Raw genomic sequence first — 19226 nt, 5'->3', positions numbered from 1 at the left:
GGGGGTGGGTTCTCTCTCCAGTGGGTCTGTAGCAGGGTAGAGGGGGTGGGTTGTCTCTCCAGTGGGTCTGTAGCAGGGTAGAGGGGGTGGGTTGTCTCTCCAGTGGGTCTGTAGCAGGGTAGAGGGGGTGGGTTGTCTCTCCAGTGGGTCTGTAGCAGGGTAGAGGGGGTGGGGTGTTGGGTTCTCTCTCCAGTGGGTCTGTAGCAGGGTAGAGGGGGTGGGTTCTCTCTCCAGTGGGTCTGTAGCAGGGTAGAGGGGGTGGGGTGTTGGGTTGTCTCTCCAGTGGGTCTGTAGCAGGGTAGAGGGGGTGGGTTCTCTCTCCAGTGGGTCTGTAGCAGGGTAGAGGGGGTGGGTTCTCTCTCCAGTGGGTCTGTAGCAGGGTAGAGGGGGTGGGTTCTCTCTCCAGTGGGTCTGTAGCAGGGTAGAGGGGGTGGGTTCTCTCTCCAGTGGGTCTGTAGCAGGGTAGAGGGGGTGGGTTCTCTCTCCAGTGGGTCTGTAGCAGGGTAGAGGGGGTGGGTTGTCTCTCCAGTGGGTCTGTAGCAGGGTAGAGGGGGTGGGTTCTCTCTCCAGTGGGTCTGTAGCAGGGTAGAGGGGGTGGGTTGTCTCTCCAGTGGTTCTGTAGCAGGGTAGAGGGGGTGGGTTCTCTCTCCAGTGGGTCTGTAGCAGGGTAGAGGGGGTGGGTTGTCTCTCCAGTGGGTCTGTAGCAGGGTAGAGGGGGTGGGTTGTCTCTCCAGTGGGTCTGTAGCAGGGTAGAGGGGGTGGTGGGTTGTCTCTCCAGTGGGTCTGTAGCAGGGTAGAGGGGGTGGGGTGTTGGGTTCTCTCTCCAGTGGGTCTGTAGCAGGGTAGAGGGGGTGGGTTGTCTCTCCAGTGGTTCTGTAGCAGAGTAGAGGGGGTGGGTTCTCTCTCCAGTGGGTCTGTAGCAGGGTAGAGGGGGTGGGGTGTTGGGTTGTCTCTCCAGTGGGTCTGTAGCAGGGTAGAGGGGGTGGGTTCTCTCTCCAGTGGGTCTGTAGCAGGGTAGAGGGGGTGGGATGTTGGGTTCTCTCTCCAGTGGGTCTCTAGCAGGGTAGAGGGGGTGGGTTATCTCTCCAGTGGGTATGTAGCAGGGTAGAGGGGGTGGGGTGTTGGGTTCTCTCTCCAGTGGGTCTGTAGCAGGGTAGAGGGGGTGGGTTGTCTCTCCAGTGGGTCTGTAGCAGGGTAGAGGGGGTGGGGTGGTGGGTTCTCTCTCCAGTGGGTATGTAGCAGGGTAGAGGGGGTGGGTTCTCTCTCCAGTGGGTCTGTAGCAGGGTAGAGGGGGTGGGTTCTTTCTCCAGTGGGTCTGTAGCAGGGTAGAGGGGGTGGGTTCTCTCTCCAGTGGGTCTGTAGCAGGGTAGAGGGGGTGGGTTGTCTCTCCAGTGGGTCTGTAGCAGGGGAGAGGGGGTGGGTTCTCTCTCCAGTGGGTCTGTAGCAGGGTAGAGGGGGTGGGTGTTGGGTTCTCTCTCCAGTGGGTCTGTAGCAGGGTAGAGGGGGTGGGTTGTCTCTCCAGTGGGTCTGTAGCAGGGTAGAGGGGGTGGGTTGTCTCTCTAGTGGGTCTGTAGCAGGGTAGAGGGGGTGGGTTGTCTCTCCAGTGGGTCTGTAGCAGGGTAGAGGGGGTGGGGTGTTGGGTTCTCTCTCTAGTGGGTCTGTAGCAGGGTAGAGGGGGTGGGTTGTCTCTCCAGTGGGTCTGTAGCAGGGTAGAGGGGGTGGGGTGTTGGGTTCTCTCTCCAGTGGGTCTGTAGCAGGGTAGCGGGGGTGGGGTGTTGGGTTCTCTCTCCAGTGGGTCTGTAGCAGGGTAGAGGGGGTGGGTTCTCTCTCCAGTGGGTCTGTAGCAGGGTAGAGGGGGTGGGTTCTCTCTCCAGTGGGTCTGTAGCAGGGTAGAGGGGGTGGGTTCTCTCTCCAGTGGGTCTGTAGCAGGGTAGAGGGGGTGGGTTGTCTCTCCAGTGGGTCTGTAGCAGGGTAGAGGGGGTGGGTTGTCTCTCCAGTGGGTCTGTAGCAGGGTAGAGGGGGTGGATTCTCTCTCCAGTGGGTCTGTAGCAGGGTAGAGGGGGTGGGTTCTCTCTCCAGTGGGTCTGTAGCAGGGTAGAGGGGGTGGGTTCTCTCTCCAGTGGGTCTGTAGCAGGGTAGAGGGGGTGGGTTGTCTCTCCAGTGGGTCTGTAGCAGGGTAGAGGGGGTGGGGTGTTGGGTTCTCTCTCCAGTGGGTCTGTAGCAGGGTAGCGGGGGTGGGGTGTTGGGTTCTCTCTCCAGTGGGTCTGTAGCAGGGTAGAGGGGGTGGGTTCTCTCTCCAGTGGGTCTGTAGCAGGGTAGAGGGGGTGGGTTGTCTCTCCAGTGGTTCTGTAGCAGGGTAGAGGGGGTGGGTTCTCTCTCCAGTGGGTCTGTAGCAGGGTAGAGGGGGTGGGTTGTCTCTCCAGTGGGTCTGTAGCAGGGTAGAGGGGGTGGGTTGTCTCTCCAGTGGGTCTGTAGCAGGGTAGAGGGGGTGGTGGGTTGTCTCTCCAGTGGGTCTGTAGCAGGGTAGAGGGGGTGGGGTGTTGGGTTCTCTCTCCAGTGGGTCTGTAGCAGGGTAGAGGGGGTGGGTTGTCTCTCCAGTGGTTCTGTAGCAGAGTAGAGGGGGTGGGTTCTCTCTCCAGTGGGTCTGTAGCAGGGTAGAGGGGGTGGGGTGTTGGGTTGTCTCTCCAGTGGGTCTGTAGCAGGGTAGAGGGGGTGGGTTATCTCTCCAGTGGGTCTGTAGCAGGGTAGAGGGGGTGGGATGTTGGCTTCTCTCTCCAGTGGGTCTCTAGCAGGGTAGAGGGGGTGGGTTATCTCTCCAGTGGGTATGTAGCAGGGTAGAGGGGGTGGGGTGTTGGGTTCTCTCTCCAGTGGGTCTGTAGCAGGGTAGAGGGGGTGGGTTGTCTCTCCAGTGGGTCTGTAGCAGGGTAGAGGGGTGGGTTCTCTCTCCAGTGGGTCTGTAGCAGGGTAGAGGGGGTGGGGTGGTGGGTTCTCTCTCCAGTGGGTATGTAGCAGGGTAGAGGGGGTGGGTTCTCTCTCCAGTGGGTCTGTAGCAGGGTAGAGGGGGTGGGTTCTTTCTCCAGTGGGTCTGTAGCAGGGTAGAGGGGGTGGGTTGTCTCTCCAGTGGGTCTATAGCAGGGGAGAGGGGGTGGGTTCTCTCTCCAGTGGGTCTGTAGCAGGGTAGAGGGGGTGGGTGTTGGGTTCTCTCTCCAGTGGGTCTGTAGCAGGGTAGAGGGGGTGGGTTGTCTCTCCAGTGGGTCTGTAGCAGGGTAGAGGGGGTGGGTTGTCTCTCCAGTGGGTCTGTAGCAGGGTAGAGGGGGTGGGTTGTCTCTACAGTGGGTCTGTATTAGGGTAGAGGGGGTGGGGTGTTGGGTTCTCTCTCTAGTGGGTCTGTAGCAGAGTAGAGGGGGTGGGTTGTCTCTCCAGTGGGTCTGTAGCAGGGTAGAGGGGGTGGGGTGTTGGGTTCTCTCTCCAGTGGGTCTGTAGCAGGGTAGAGGGGGTGGGTTCTCTCTCCAGTGGGTCTGTAGCAGGGTAGAGGGGGTGGGTTCTCTCTCCAGTGGGTCTGTAGCAGGGTAGAGGGGTGGGTTCTCTCTCCAGTGGGTCTGTAGCAGGGTAGAGGGGGTGGGTTGTCTCTCCAGTGGGTCTGTAGCAGGGTAGAGGGGGTGGGTTGTCTCTCCAGTGGGTCTGTAGCAGGGTAGAGGGGGTGGATTCTCTCTCCAGTGGGTCTGTAGCAGGGTAGAGGGGGTGGGTTCTCTCTCCAGTGGGTCTGTAGCAGGGTAGAGGGGGTGGGTTCTCTCTCCAGTGGGTCTGTAGCAGGGTAGAGGGGGTGGGTTGTCTCTCCAGTGGGTCTGTAGCAGGGTAGAGGGGGTGGGTTCTCTCTCCAGTGGGTCTGTAGCAGGGTAGAGGGGGTGGGGTGTTGGGTTGTCTCTCCAGTGGGTCTGTAGCAGGGTAGAGGGGGTGGGTTGTCTCTCCAGTGGGTCTGTAGCAGGGTAGAGGGGGTGGATTCTCTCTCCAGTGGGTCTGTAGCAGGGTAGAGGGGGTGGGTTCTCTCTCCAGTGGGTCTGTAGCAGGGTAGAGGGGGTGGGTTCTCTCTCCAGTGGGTCTGTAGCAGGGTAGAGGGGGTGGGTTCTCTCTCCAGTGGGTCTGTAGCAGGGTAGAGGGTGTGGGTTGTCTCTCCAGTGGGTCTGTAGCAGGGTAGAGGGGGTGGGGTGTTGTGTTCTCTCTCTAGTGGGTCTGTAGCAGGGTAGAGGGGGTGGGTTGTCTCTCCAGTGGTTCTGTAGCAGGGTAGAGGGGGTGGGTTCTCTCTCCAGTGGGTCTGTAGCAGGGTAGAGGGGGTGGGTTGTCTCTCCAGTGGGTCTGTAGCAGGGTAGAGGGGGTGGGGTGTTGGGTTCTCTCTCCAGTGGGTCTGTAGCAGGGTAGAGGGGGTGGGTTGTCTCTCCAGTGGGTCTGTAGCAGGGTAGAGGGGGTGGGTTCTCTCTCCAGTGGGTCTGTAGCAGGGTAGAGGGGGTGGGTTCTCTCTCCAGTGGGTCTGTAGCAGGGTAGAGGGGGTGGGTTGTCTCTCCAGTGGGTCTGTAGCAGGGTAGAGGGGGGGGGGTGTTGTGTTCTCTCTCTAGTGGGTCTGTAGCAGGGTAGAGGGGGTGGGTTGTCTCTCCAGTGGGTCTGTAGCAGGGTATAGGGAGGGCGGGGTGTTGGGTTCTCTCTCCCCGTGGGTCTTTAGCAGGGTAGAGGGGGTGGGTTGTCTCTCCAGTGGTTCTGTAGCAGGGTAGAGGGGGTGGGTTCTCTCTCCAGTGGGTCTGTAGCAGGGTAGAGGGGGTGGGTTGTCTCTCCAGTGGGTCTGTAGCAGGGTAGAGGGGGTGGGTTGTCTCTCCAGTGGGTCTGTAGCAGGGTAGAGGGTGTGGGTTGTCTCTCCAGTGGGTCTGTAGCAGGGTAGAGGGGGTGGGGTGTTGTGTTCTCTCTCTAGTGGGTCTGTAGCAGGGTAGAGGGGGTGGGTTGTCTCTCCAGTGGTTCTGTAGCAGGGTAGAGGGGGTGGGTTCTCTCTCCAGTGGGTCTGTAGCAGGGTAGAGGGGGTGGGTTGTCTCTCCAGTGGGTCTGTAGCAGGGTAGAGGGGGTGGGGTGTTGGGTTCTCTCTCCAGTGGGTCTGTAGCAGGGTAGAGGGGGTGGGTTGTCTCTCCAGTGGGTCTGTAGCAGGGTAGAGGGGGTGGGTTCTCTCTCCAGTGGGTCTGTAGCAGGGTAGAGGGGGTGGGTTCTCTCTCCAGTGGGTCTGTAGCAGGGTAGAGGGGGTGGGTTGTCTCTCCAGTGGGTCTGTAGCAGGGTAGAGGGGGGGGGGTGTTGTGTTCTCTCTCTAGTGGGTCTGTAGCAGGGTAGAGGGGGTGGGTTGTCTCTCCAGTGGGTCTGTAGCAGGGTAGAGGGGGTGGGGTGTTGGGTTCTCTCTCCAGTGGGTCTGTAGCAGGGTAGAGGGGGTGGGTTGTCTCTCCAGTGGGTCTGTAGCAGGGTAGAGGGGGTGGGTTCTCTCTCCAGTGGGTCTGTAGCAGGGTAGAGGGGGTGGGTTGTCTCTCCAGTGGGTCTGTAGCAGGGTAGAGGGGGTGGGTTCTCTCTCCAGTGGGTCTGTAGCAGGGTAGAGGGGGTGGGTTGGTAGGTTCTCTCTCCAGTGGGTCTGTAACAGGGTAGAGGGGGTGGGTTGTCTCTCCAGTGGGTCTGTAGCAGGGTAGAGGGGGTGGGTTCTCTCTCCAGTGGGTCTGTAACAGGGTAGAGGGGGTGGTGGGTTGTCTCTCCAGTGGGTCTGTAGCAGGGTAGAGGGGGTGGGTTCTCTCTCCAGTGGGTCTGTAGCAGGGTAGAGGGGGTGGGGTGTTGGGTTCTCTCTCCCCGTGGGTCTGTAGCAGGGTAGAGGGGGTGGGTGTTGGGTTCTCTCTCCAGTGGGTCTCTGGCAGGGTAGAGGGGTTGGGGGGCGTCTGGTTCAGGTATTTGATTTCTGACTGACTGGCAAAGGAAGGTGCTCCTTGGACCTGACAAATAATGTGTGAAGAGGTGTGTAGACTACCCATGAGAGAGAGAGACAGGGAGAGAGAGAGAGAGGGAGAGAGAGAGAGAGAGAGAGAGAGAGAGAGAGAGAGAGAGAGAGAGAGAGAGAGAGAGAGAGAGAGGGGAGAGAGAGAGAGAGAGAGAGAGAGAGAGAGAGAGAGGGGAGAGAGAGAGAGAGAGGGAGAGAGGAGGAGAGAGAGAGAGAGAGAGAGAGAGGGGGAAAGAGAGAGAGAGAGAGAGAGAGAGAGAGAGAGAGAGGGGGAAAGAGAGAGTGAGAGAGGGGGAAAGAGAGAGTGAGAGAGGGGGAAAGAGAGAGTGAGAGAGGGGGAAAGAGAGAGTGAGAGAGGAGGAGAGAGAGAGTGAGAGAGGAGGAGAGAGAGAGAGAGAGGGAGAGGGAGAGAGGGGGAAAGAGAGAGGGAGAGAGGAGGAGAGAGAGAGAGCGAGAGAGGGAGAGAGAGAGGGAGAGAGGAGGAGAGAGAGAGAGCGAGAGAGGGAGAGAGAGAGGAAGAGAGAGAGCGCGAGTGTGTAACGGGGTGTACCTGACAGCAATGCTTGCTCTTCCATCTGGAGTGAACAACTGAGTTGGTCTGCAACAGCTCCTGAAACACACAGTGAGGAGAGGGAGGGAGAGAGACGAGGGACCGGGAAAGAGGATGCAGGTGAGTGAGCGAGAAAGTGAGTGTCTGTGTGTGTGTGTGTGTGTCTGTGTGCACTCCGCGTGTGTGAGTAAGGGTCAGTCATTCCAGGAGTATTCCAAACACAGCTGGGAGATGGCAGGGGAGGGAGGGAGGGCCTAGATGTTTCTAGTTTCAGACAATGGTGGAGGGGGGGGGGGACAGGCTCAGCCAGGGCCGAGCAAACAAAGATACGTCTGTAATGCTAGAAAGAAAATGGGGAGGAAGGAGGGATGGAGATGGAGCGGAGGGATGAGGAGAACCCTGTAGGTGCCTGATCCCCTCAAATATCCCCCTCGATGACAGAGCAGGGAGCGAAAGAGAGGTGTTGAGAGAGAGAGAAGCGAGGGATTCCGAGAGAGAAAGAAAACAGAGGATGCCCCTATTTGTTAATCAATCGGGCGTTTCGGAAAGGGAAAACTCCCAGCGTCCCTTCCCCTAGGGGCGGTTACCTCAAGCTTCTCGAGCGAATCACGGAGCTTCTCCGGACGACGGTTCCTGGGGGTCCACGAGTAGCCGCGAGCTACGAGACAAACGAGAAGAGGGGATGAGCAAAAGAAAGAGGAAATAAGAAAACAACAGGAAGTTTGGTCAGGTGACTTATATGGAAGGAGAGAGAGAGAGTATTCCCAAACCATTCCCAAACTCCCATGGGAGCAACACCGGACCGGAAAACCAACCAACCAACCAACGGGATAATCATCAAAATTAATTTCAAGAGGTCAAGGAATGAATGAAACCGATTGGAGAAACACATCATCGCTACATGTTTAGACGGGAGGTTAAAGGACAATAGGGTCACCTGGAAAGGAGAAATGGAGAGCAGGGTATTGGGTTTGCAGAATGAGGCTAGGAAGGGAATTAGGAAGGAGCAATGTGTCTAGGAATTAGAATAGGAAGCACTCTTAGAGAGTCTCTCTGTACTTCACTTTATAGGGGTGCAAGCTGAAGACCATCCTACTGGATCTAGATGAATGGGGGGCCATTCACCTGCCTCAGTTGATTTATTGTCACCAACCTGGTTCGGTGTATCTGCTGAATTACTTATTACTAGTACTACTACTACTATACAATAATAATAATAATACCATTTAGCAGACACCTTTTCCCAAAGAGACTTAAAGTCATACACACAATGCCCACAATCCTAGTGTTTCAATCACCAGGCTCTACCAACTGAGTCATACATACAGGACAATTTATATATGACGCTCCTCTAAGTAAAACTACAGGTGTCCTATTTGAGTTGTGTTTTGATCAAACTACAGGTGTCCTATTGAAGTTGTGTTTTGATCAAACTACAGGTGTCATATTGAGTTGTGTTTTGATCAAACTACAGGTGTCCTATTGAGTTGTGTTTTGATTAAACTACAGGTGTCCTATTGAGTTGTGTTCTGTTCAAACTACAGGCGTCCTATTGAGTTGTGTTTTGATCAAACTACAGGTGTCCTATTGAGTTGTGTTTTGATCAAACTACAGGTGCCCTATTGAAGTTGTGTTTTGATCAAACTACAGGTGTCCTATTGAGTTGTGTTTTGATTAAACTACAGGTGTCCTATTGAGTTGTGTTCTGTTCAAACTACAGGCGTCCTATTGAGTTGTGTTTTGATCAAACTACAGGTGTCCTATTGAGTTGTGTTTTGATCAAACTACAGGTGTCCTATTGAAGTTGTGTTTTGATCAAACTACAGGTGTCCTATTGAGTTGTGTTCTGTTTAAACTACAGGTGTCCTATTGAGTTGTGTTTTGATTAAACTACAGGTGTCCTATTGAGTTGTGTTCTGTTCAAACTACAGGTGTCCTATTGAGTTGTGTTTTGATCAAACTACAGGTGTCCTATTGAGTTGTGTTTTGATCAAACTACAGGTGTCCTATTGAAGTTGTGTTTTGATCAAACTACAGGTGTCCTATTGAGTTGTGTTTTGATCAAACTACAGGTGTCCTATTGAGTTGTGTTCTGTTCAAACTACAGGCGTCCTATTGAGTTGTGTTTTGATCAAACTACAGGTGTCCCATTGAGTTGTGTTTTGATCAAACTACAGGTGTCCTATTGAGTTGTGTTCTGTTCAAACTACAGGTGTCCTATTGAGTTGTGTTCTGTTCAAACTACAGGTGTCCTATTGAGTTGTGTTCTGTTCAAACTACAGGTGTCCTATTGAGTTGTGTTCTGTTCAAACTACAGGTGTCCTATTGAGTTGTGTTTTGATCAAACTACAGGTGTCCTATTGAAGTTGTGTTTTGATCAAACTACAGGTGTCCTATTGAGTTGTGTTTTGATCAAACTACAGGTGTCATATTGAGTTGTGTTTTGATCAAACTACAGGTGTCCTATTGAGTTGTGTTTTGATCAAACTACAGGTGTCATATTGAGTTGTGTTTTGATTAAACTACAGGTGTCCTATTGAAGTTGTGTTTTGATCAAACTACAGGTGTCCTATTGAGTTGTGTTTTGATTAAACTACAGGTGTCCTATTGAAGTTGTGTTTTGATCAAATACGGAGCGATGATGTTTTAGAGCTGTAAGAACCCTCAGAGCACCAGCAATGAGAAAGCTCTCGTTACCAACAAATACACCGTACACCTTTCTCCTTATTGACAAAACCTCTCGCTAATATTGATAAGCCATGTTTGTTTGATGTAACGTTTTACAGCTTTCAGAGTCCCTGAGAGCAGTAGCCAGCCTGCCAGTAACACTCTCCTCCAGTTATCTCTACCCCAGCCTCTACGGGAAGACAAACTCAAAGTTAGCAGAACCGATCTAAATACACATGCCACTTGAAACGACCTCGTTCCACACACAGACCCAGTCATCTCCTCGTGCTCTCCCCGTCGCTCCCTCCACTGGCGGAGAGAGAGAGAGAGAAGGAAGTTAATTGAATTCTGGGGCCTAGTCCTTCCCTGTGCATATACATGAGCGTTAATATGGAAGGTAAGGAGGTCTGCTTTTTCAAGATGGCGTAATCGTTTTCCCATCAGTTTTCCCCTCCTCCTCTCTATTTACAAATAAAGTATTAAGAGACGTAGTCTCCTTTCTACAACGAGTGGGAGTGGGGAAGCAGATACATGCAAATGAGGTAGCGGGGGGAGGAGGGGGGATGCAGATACATGCAAATGAGGTAGCGGGGGGAAGAGGGGGAGGGAGGTTAGGGGGACGCGTGTTTGTCTCCTGATAAGGGTGTTTGTATTCCCCTCCTGGGAGAGAGAGGGAGAGAGGAAGAGATGGGGAGAGAGAGAGGGAGAGAGAAAGAGATGAGAGAGATGAGAGAAAAAGAGATGAGAAGAGAGAAAGAGATGAGAAATGAAAAAGAGAGAAAGATTAATGAGTAGAGAGAGAGAGAGAGAGAGTCAGGTTGACTGACAGATTGACTAGCTAAGAGAGTTATTTCATGGATCCTGGTCATCCTGGTATGATGATGATTAGGTCCCTAATGGTGCCACTCTGGGGTGGACGTCTGGACTGGGGAGAACACACACACGTACCCGCTCAACCAGTCCCCCACTTCATCCCATCACTAAATACCACACTTGACCTGTTCTTCAACCTATTCCAACACAACCCCACTACAACATCACCCACACCAAATGATCTCACTTCTCCTAGACTCCCTTTTGCCTCAACACAGTACAATATAACCCACCAACATACTATCACCTACGGCTTGTTATAATGTTAGTCGTTTCTGCATAAGGTTTGTGTTGTGATTTGAAAGGACTTACATTCAGAGAAACACTGTTTGTCAGTGTAGTAGTGGTGCTCTGATGGGATGGCTGCAAGAAAGAGGAACGTACAGGAGGTCAAAAACAATGAGGTACACTGTTCTACTGTTTCAGGTGTACGTGTCAGTGTTGTCTATGTGTCAAATCAAATCAAATTTTATTTGTCACATACACATGGTTAGCAGATGTTAATGCGAGTGTAGTGAAATGCTTGTGCTTCTAGTTCCGACAATGCAGTAATAACCAACGAGTAATCTAACCTAACAATTCCACAACTACTACCTTACACACACAAGTGTAAAGGGATAAAGAATATGTACATAAAGATATATGAATAAGTGATGGTACAGAACGGCATAGGCAAGATGCAGTAGATGGTATCGAGTACAGTATATACATATGAGATGAGTAATGTAGGGTATGTAAACATAAAAGATAAAAGTGTCATACCAGATCCTACCAGACAGGCCACTTTCCTGCTCCTGGCGAGAGGGTTAGTGTTAGTGTGTGTGTAGGTGTGTTTCCAGGTGGGACAGGAGCAGCAAGCCAGTGCTAAACAGGGCCCCTCCAACCTGACCAGTCGACAGCCTAGCCCAAGCCTCCTCACTCAGCCGCCGGGAGCAGGAAAGTGGCCTGTCTGGTAGAATCTGGTAGGCCCCGCTGGCAGTTTAGCCCACTTCCAGGATTAGTGGCCCCTAATCAGATAAGAGGCTGAGAGGACACCCAGACACAGCCACCTGCTTCAGGACAGAGTAGGAGTAGCCCCTAGTGCCCCACACGCTGATCCAAGGTCAGTTTAGTGGTTTCGCCCCCTACAGTTAAGGTCAGGGGGGAGCTGATCCTAGAGCTGTGGGTCAGTGGGGGGAGGAGGAGCTGATTCCTAGAGCTGAGGGTCAGTGGGGGGAGGAGGAGCCGATCCTAGATCTGTGCCTAAGGGGTGAGGGACAGGAGGAGGGGGGGGTTCCCTTAGTAATTCTAATGAGGCTGGGACTCCCTCTTGTGGAAAGAACGGTGTCTTACATTTGAGGTTAATATCAGTGTGTGTGTGTGTGTGTGTGTGTGTGTGTGTGTGTGTGTGTGTGTGTGTGTGTGTGTGTGTGTGTGTGTGTGTGTGTGTGTGTGTGTGTGTTAATAGAGGCTATTATCAATTTGCACAGCTTAAATTAGCCGATGCGATGTAGTACTCTCTCTCTCCTTTGTTCTCCCTCCTCCTCTCTTCTCCTCCACTGAGATATCAAGACATCCTTCTGTAATACTCCAAATGAAATGGCTTTGAGCAAAGAGCATCATCTCACTGAAGATGGACAAGAGACACGTAGCTGCTCAACATGCAGACGTGTGTGTGTGTGTGTGTGTGTGTGTGTGTGTGTGTGTGTGTGTGTGTGTGTGTGTGTGTGTGTGTGTGTGTGTGTGTGTGTGTGTGTGTGTGTGTGTGTGTGTGTGTGTGCGTGTGTGTGTGTGTGTGCGTGTGTGGTGGATATAGGAACATATACATTCTAAACATATTTACCTGGCTCTCCTTTGTCATAGTACTGATAGGTGCCAATATCTGTATCTGTGTGCAGAGAGAAAAAGAACGAGAGAGAGAGAGATGGAAGGAGAGAGAGAAAGAGATGGATAGAGAAAGCGAGATGGAGACAGAGAGAGAGATCACCGGTCTGTCAGAAAAACGGACAGATCAGCAATTTGTCACCACAGGATAAACAATCACTATCAGCTAGTGTCCTGTGCCTTCTGCCTGCACTCCGTTCCAGATAACCAGGGAGCAAAGGAGGAGGGTGGAGGTAATATAGGAGGAGGGAGGGATAGAGGAGGAGGGAGGGAGGGATAGACGAGGAGGGAGGGATAGAGGAAGAGGGAGGGAGGGATAGAGGAAGAGGGAGGGAGGGATAGAGGAAGAGGGAGGGAGGGATAGATGAGGAGGGAGGGATAGAGGGAGGGAGGGATAGAGGGAGGGAGGGATAGAGGGAGGGAGGGATAGAGGAGGAGGGAGGGAGGGATAGACGAGGAGGGAGGGATAGAGGAAGAGGGAGGGAGGGGAATAGAAGAGGAGGGATAGAGGAAGAGGGAGGGAGGGATAGAGGAAGAGGGAGGGAGGGATAGAGGAGGAGGGAGGGATAGATGAGGAGGGAGGGATAGAGGGAGGGAGAGGTAGAGGGAGGGAGGGATAGGAGGAGAGAGGGAGAGATAGAGGAGGGAGGGAGAGAGAGAGAGAGGGAGGGAGAGAGAGGAGGGAGGGAGAGAGATAGAGAGAGAGAGATAGAGAGAGAGAGAGAGATAGAGGAGGGAAGGAGGGAAGGAGAGAGAGGAGGGAAGGAGTGATAGAGGAGGGAAGGAGAGATAGAGGAGGGAAGGAGGGAAGGAGAGATAGAGGAGGGAAGGAGGGAAGGAGAGATAGAGGAGGGAAGGAGGGAAGGAGAGATAGAGGAGGGAAGGAGGGAAGGAGAGATATAGGAGGGAAGGAGAGAAGGAGAGATAAAGGAGGGAGGGAGAGATAGATGAGGGAAGGAGAGATAGAGAAGGGAAGGAGAGATAGAGAAGGGAAGGAGGGAAGGAGAGATATAGGAGGGAAGGAGAGAAGGAGAGATAAAGGAGGGAAGGAGAGATAGAGGAGGGAAAGAGGGAAGGAAAGATAGAGGAGGGAAGGAGAGATAGGAGGGAAGGAGAGATAGAGGAGGGAAGGAGGGAGGGATAGGAGGAGGAGGAGAGAGGGAATAGCGGGATATAATATTGATGAAGAGAGAAGCCTCTGTAACCCCCCCTTCACCTCCAGGACAGACTCCATCCCAAACATGCCTAGTTGCACCTAATCAACACACACACACCTCTACCCCTAAACTGCTGAGAATAGACTTTCATTGGGTGTTATTAGTGACGGCCCAAACTCCGGGCCAGGCCAGGATTCTCACAGCACATCACTATTTTATCATGTCCTCTCTTCTGCTGCTGCTGAGGCGTGTGTGTGTGTGTGTGTGTCTTCTGCTGCTGCTGAGGCGTGTGTGTGTGTGTGTGTGTGTGTCTTCTGCTGCTGCTGAGGCGTGTGTGTGTGTGAGTGTCTTCTGCTGCTGCTGAGGCGTGTGTGTGTGTGTGTGTGTCGTCTGCTGCTGCTGAGGCGTGTGTGTGTGTGTGTGTCTTCTGCTGCTGCTCCTTAGAACAGGTCACACTAATAAAGAGGGAGCGCTGACACACACACACATTTGTATCAACAGTCTCATACAGTCATATTCCTTTCATAGTATTTCCGTCCTGTTTGATATGTATCCTCCAGACAGGTAACTAGGATTTTGGGCGGATGTATACTGTACAGACAGGGGTTGGCAGGGAGCGTCACGCCTCACCACCCCAAGCCACCATCTCGATATATCCCTCCACCCAACGTTTGCTCTGATAGCAAAAAACACTAAGTCAGAAACAAACTAATATAACCACGACACACACACCTGTCACACCCTGTCACTCACACACACACACACACACACACACACACACACACACACACACACACACACGGTTTGGCCTCAGAGACACTATCTCCTCCTGAAGCTTACCAGACTGGAAAAGAAGAGACTGAAGGGAAGCTAAACAAGAAAAATAACATTTATTTCTCTCTGTGTGACTGAAAAGATGAACAGATAGACGTGGAGAGACAGACAGCAACTGTCAACCCCGACTCAAACTTAAGCCCCACCCACAAGGTCATAAAGGTCAGGGGTTGGTTGGCGGTCATCGTAAGCCTAGAGCATAGACGTCAAATGAATAGTAAAGGTCCGATTCAGAATTGAGATAATTGGTTAATTCAGAATGTGTTAAATTATTAATATACAGTATATAATATTAGCAGACGCTTTTATCCATAGCTCCTTACAGTCATGTCTGCATACATTTTACATATGGGGGGCCCCAGCGGGAAATGAACCCACGATCCTAGCGTAGAAAGAGCAATGCTCTACCAACTGAGCTGGAGGACCATTAATTTATGTCAATGGGAGACAGGCTCACGTCAATGGGAGACAGGCTCACGTCAATGGGAGACAGGCTCACGTCAATGGGAGACAGACACATGTCAATGGGAGAGACACATGTCAATGGGAGACAGGCTCACCTCAATGGGAGACAGACACATGTCAATGGGAGACAGGCTCACCTCAATGAGAGACAGACACGTCAATGGGAGACAGGCTCACCTCAATGGGAGACAGACACGTGTCAATGGGAGACAGGCTCACGTCAATGGGAGAGACACATGTCAATGGGAGACAGGCTCACCTCAATGGGAAACAGGCTCACCTCAATGGGAGACAGGCTCAGGTCAATGGGAGACAGACACATGTCAATGGGAGAGAGGCTCACCTCAATGGGAGACAGGCTCACCTCAATGGGAGACAGGCTCAGGTCAATGGGAGACAGGCACGTGTCAATGGGAGACAGGCGCGTGTCAATGGGAGACAGACGCGTGTCAATGGGAGACAGACGCGTGTCAATGGGAGACAGACGCGTGTCAATGGGAGACAGACGCGTGTCAATGGGAGACAGACGCGTGTCAATGGGAGACAGACGCGTGTCAATGGGAGACAGACGCGTGTCAATGGGAGACAGACGCGTGTCAATGGGAGACAGACGCGTGTCAATGGGAGACAGACGCGTGTCAATGGGAGACAGACGCGTGTCAATGGGAGACAGACACGTGTCAATGGGAGACAGACACGTGTCAATGGGAGACAGACACGTGTCAATGGGAGACAGACACACGTCAATGGGAGACAGACGCGTGTCAATGGGAGACAGACGCGTGTCAATGGGAGACAGACGCGTGTCAATGGGAGAGACACATGTCAATGGGAGACAGGCTCACCTCAATGGGAGACAGACACATGTCAATGGGAGACAGACACATGTCAATGGGAGACAGGCTCACCTCAATGGGAGACAGGCTCACCTCAATGGGAGACAGGCTCACCTCAATGGGAGACAGGCTCACCTCAATGGGAGACAGGCGCGTGTCAATGGGAGACAGACGCGTGTCAATGGGAGACAGACGCGTGTCAATGGGAGACAGACGCGTGTCAATGGGAGACAGACGCGTGTCAATGGGAGACAGACGCGTGTCAATGGGAGACAGACGCGTGTCAATGGGAGACAGACGCGTGTCAATGGGAGACAGACACGCGTCAATGGGAGACAGACACGCGTCAATGGGAGACAGACACGCGTCAATGGGAGACAGACACACGTCAATGGGAGACAGACACGTGTCAATGGGAGACAGACACGTGTCAATGGGAGACAGACACGTGTCAATGGGAGACAGACACGCGTCAATGGGAGACAGACACGTGTCAATGGGAGACAGACACGTGTCAATGGGAGACAGACACACGTCAATGGGAGACAGACACGCGTCAATGGGAGACAGACACGTGTCAATGGGAGACAGACACGTGTCAATGGGAGACAGACACACGTCAATGGGAGACAGACACGCGTCAATGGGAGACAGACACGTGTCAATGGGAGACAGACACGTGTCAATGGGAGACAGACACACGTCAATGGGAGACAGACACGTGTCAATGGGAGACAGACACGTGTCAATGGGAGACAGACACGTGTCAATGGGAGACAGACACGTGTCAATGGGAGACAGACACGTGTCAATGGGTGACAGACACGTGTCAATGGGAGACAGACACGCGTCAATGGGAGACAGACACGCGTCAATGGGAGACAGACACGTGTCAATGGGAGACAGACACGTGTCAATGGGAGACAGACACGTGTCAATGGGAGACAGACACGTGTCAATGGGAGACAGACACATGTCAATGGGAGACAGACACGTGTCAATGGGAGACAGACACGTGTCAATGGGAGACAGACACACGTCAATGGGAGACAGACACGTGTCAATGGGAGACAGACACGTGTCAATGGGAGACAGACACACGTCAATGGGAGACAGACACGTGTCAATGGGAGACAGACGCGTGTCAATGGGAGACAGACACGTGTCAATGGGAGACAGACACATGTCAATGGGAGACAGACACATGTCAATGGGAGACAGACACGTGTCAATGGGAGACAGACACACGTCAATGGGAGACAGACACGTGTCAATGGGAGACAGACACATGTCAATGGGAGACAGACACATGTCAATGGGAGACAGACACACGTCAATGGGAGACAGACACGTGTCAATGGGAGACAGACACATGTCAATGGGAGACAGACACACGTCAATGGGAGACAGACACGTGTCAATGGGAGACAGACACGTGTCAATGGGAGACAGACACGTGTCAATGGGAGACAGACACGTGTCAATGGGAGACAGACACGTGTCAATGGGAGACAGACACGCGTCAATGGGAGACAGACACATGTCAATGGGAGACAGACGCGTGTCAATGGGAGACAGACGCGTGTCAATGGGAGACAGACACATGTCAATGGGAGACAGACACGTGTCAATGGGAGACAGACACGCGTCAATGGGAGACAGACACATGTCAATGGGAGACAGACACGTGTCAATGGGAGACAGACGCGTGTCAATGGGAGACAGACACACGTCAATGGGAGACAGACACACGTCAATGGGAGACAGACACACGTCAATGGGAGACAGACACATGTCAATGGGAGACAGACACGTGTCAATGGGAGACAGACACACGTCAATGGGAGACAGACACACGTCAATGGGAGACAGACACGTGTCAATGGGAGACAGACACGTGTCAATGGGAGACAGACACGTGTCAATGGGAGACAGACACGTGTCAATGGGAGACAGACACACGTCAATGGGAGACAGACACGTGTCAATGGGAGACAGACACGTGTCAATGGGAGACAGACACATGTCAATGGGAGACAGACACGTGTCAATGGGAGACAGACACATGTCAATGGGAGACAGACACATGTCAATGGGAGACAGACACGTGTCAATGGGAGACAGACACGTGTCAATGGGAGACAGACACATGTCAATGGGAGACAGACACACGTCAATGGGAGACAGACACGTGTCAATGGGAGACAGACACATGTCAATGGGAGACAGACACACGTCAATGGGAGACAGACACGTGTCAATGGGAGACAGACACATGTCAATGGGAGACAGACACACGTCAATGGGAGACAGACACGTGTCAATGGGAAGTAATGGATAGAACATACATGCTCAGAACCAGAAGAATCTTAAATGTATTTGATCAGAAAGAATTTACATTAAATTAAAATAATAAAATAATGAATTTGAAGAATTTATGAGCTCTGTATGTTTGTTATTTAATAGGATCTCTATGTAGAGATGAGAGAGAGAAGCAGATATATAGATAGATCATGTAGAAATGTTCACACACAAGTGTAGTAATACATTCCACTTGTAGTGAGCTGCTGGAGGACCAACAGTGAATCTGTCTCTAAAACAAACAAACAAACCTCTGACTTGTAGTGAGCTGCTGGAGGACGAACAGTGAATCTGTCTCTAAAACAAACAAACAAACAAACAAACAAACCTCTGACTTGTAGTGAGCTGCTGGAGGACCAACAGTGAATCTGTCTCTAAAACAAACAAACCTCTGACTTGTAGTGAGCTGCTGGAGGACCAACAGTGAATCTGTCTCTAAAACAAACAAACCTCTGACTTGTAGTGAGCTGCTGGAGGACCAACAGTGAATCTGTCTCTAAAACAAACAAACAAACAAACAAACAAACCTCTGACTTGTAGTGAGCTGCTGGAGGACCAACAGTGAAGCTCGGCCAGGCAGAACGCCATCTGACGGAGGAGGGGAACCCGAGACTGCAGAGAGAGGAGGGGACAGGAGGGAACGAGTGAAATCAGGAGAAAAAGGGCAGACAAAACAACATGACAGATACACCTGTAGTGGTGATGAACGAGTGTGTGAAGAACGGGGGGGGGGGGGTTACATAGAGGGTGCTGAGGGTCACACACACACACACACACACACACACACACACACACACACACACACACACACACACACACACACACACACACACACACACACACACACACACACACACACACACACACGATCAAAGTGAACTGTAAGAAGGCCCTGCTATAGTACACACACATCATAGGTAGTGGGGGGCAGGCAGCAAATGATGATGTATTAGTGATGAAGAACCTATCATTCCACACACATCACTGTCTGTTGATGAAGAGGACACACATCACTGTCTGTTGATGAAGAGGACACACATCACTGTCTGTTGATGAAGAGGACACACACATCACTGTCTGTTGATGAAGAGGACACACACATCACTGTCTGTTGATGAAGAGGACACACACATCACTGTCTGTTGATGAAGAGGACACACACATCACTGTCTGTTGATGAAGAGAACACAACCATCACTGTCTGTTGATGAAGAGGACAAATCTCTCTCTCCCCCCACATCATCTTTCTCTTTCTCTTTCCCTCCCTCCCTCCCTCCCTCCCTCCCTCCCTCCCTCCCTCCCTCCCTCCCTCCCTCCATAATGCTGAGGGTGGACTCTCTCTTCCTTTCCCTCCCTCCCTCCCTCCCTCCCTCCCTCCCTCCCTCCCTCCCTCCCTCCCTCCCTCCCTCCCTCCCTCCATAATGCTGAGGGTGGACTCTCTCTTCCTTTCCCTCCCTCCCTCCCTCCCTCCCTCCATAATGCCGAGGGTGGACTCTCTCTTCCTTTCCCTCCCTCCCTCCCTCCCTCCCTCCCTCCCTCCCTCCCTCCCTCCCTCCATAATGCTGAGGATGGACTCTCCTTCCCTTTCTCTTTCTCTCCTGATCCCTCCCTCCCTC

At 52.4% G+C, this 19226-nt stretch overlaps 1 protein-coding gene across 5 annotated transcripts in view; it reads right to left on the bottom strand.

The window, feature by feature from the left end:
- Positions 1-19226, bottom strand: part of LOC129864913 (WD repeat-containing and planar cell polarity effector protein fritz homolog) — a 114197-nt gene that overhangs the window by 54617 nt on the left and 40354 nt on the right. For 3 of the 5 annotated variants that reach the window (XM_055937240.1, XM_055937231.1, XM_055937248.1), the window contains exons 2-6: positions 18138-18222; positions 11917-11961; positions 10407-10457; positions 7142-7212; positions 6555-6614 (exon numbers count right to left, since the gene is read on the bottom strand). In XM_055937240.1, coding sequence (XP_055793215.1) covers positions 6555-6614; positions 7142-7212; positions 10407-10457; positions 11917-11961; positions 18138-18198 — 288 coding nt within the window. In that variant the 5' untranslated portion in view covers positions 18199-18222. Of the gene's footprint in view, positions 1-6554; positions 6615-7141; positions 7213-10406; positions 10458-11916; positions 11962-18137; positions 18223-18590; positions 18853-19226 lie in introns of those variants that run through there. The other 2 variants (XM_055937256.1, XM_055937264.1) reach the window with 2 other exon arrangements.

This window comes from Salvelinus fontinalis, chromosome 1, assembly GCF_029448725.1.
Source record: "Salvelinus fontinalis isolate EN_2023a chromosome 1, ASM2944872v1, whole genome shotgun sequence".
Taxonomy (NCBI): Eukaryota; Metazoa; Chordata; class Actinopteri; order Salmoniformes; family Salmonidae; genus Salvelinus; species Salvelinus fontinalis.
Note: the sequence above shows the minus strand (reverse complement) of the source record. Positions and strands in the feature narration are given on the sequence as shown.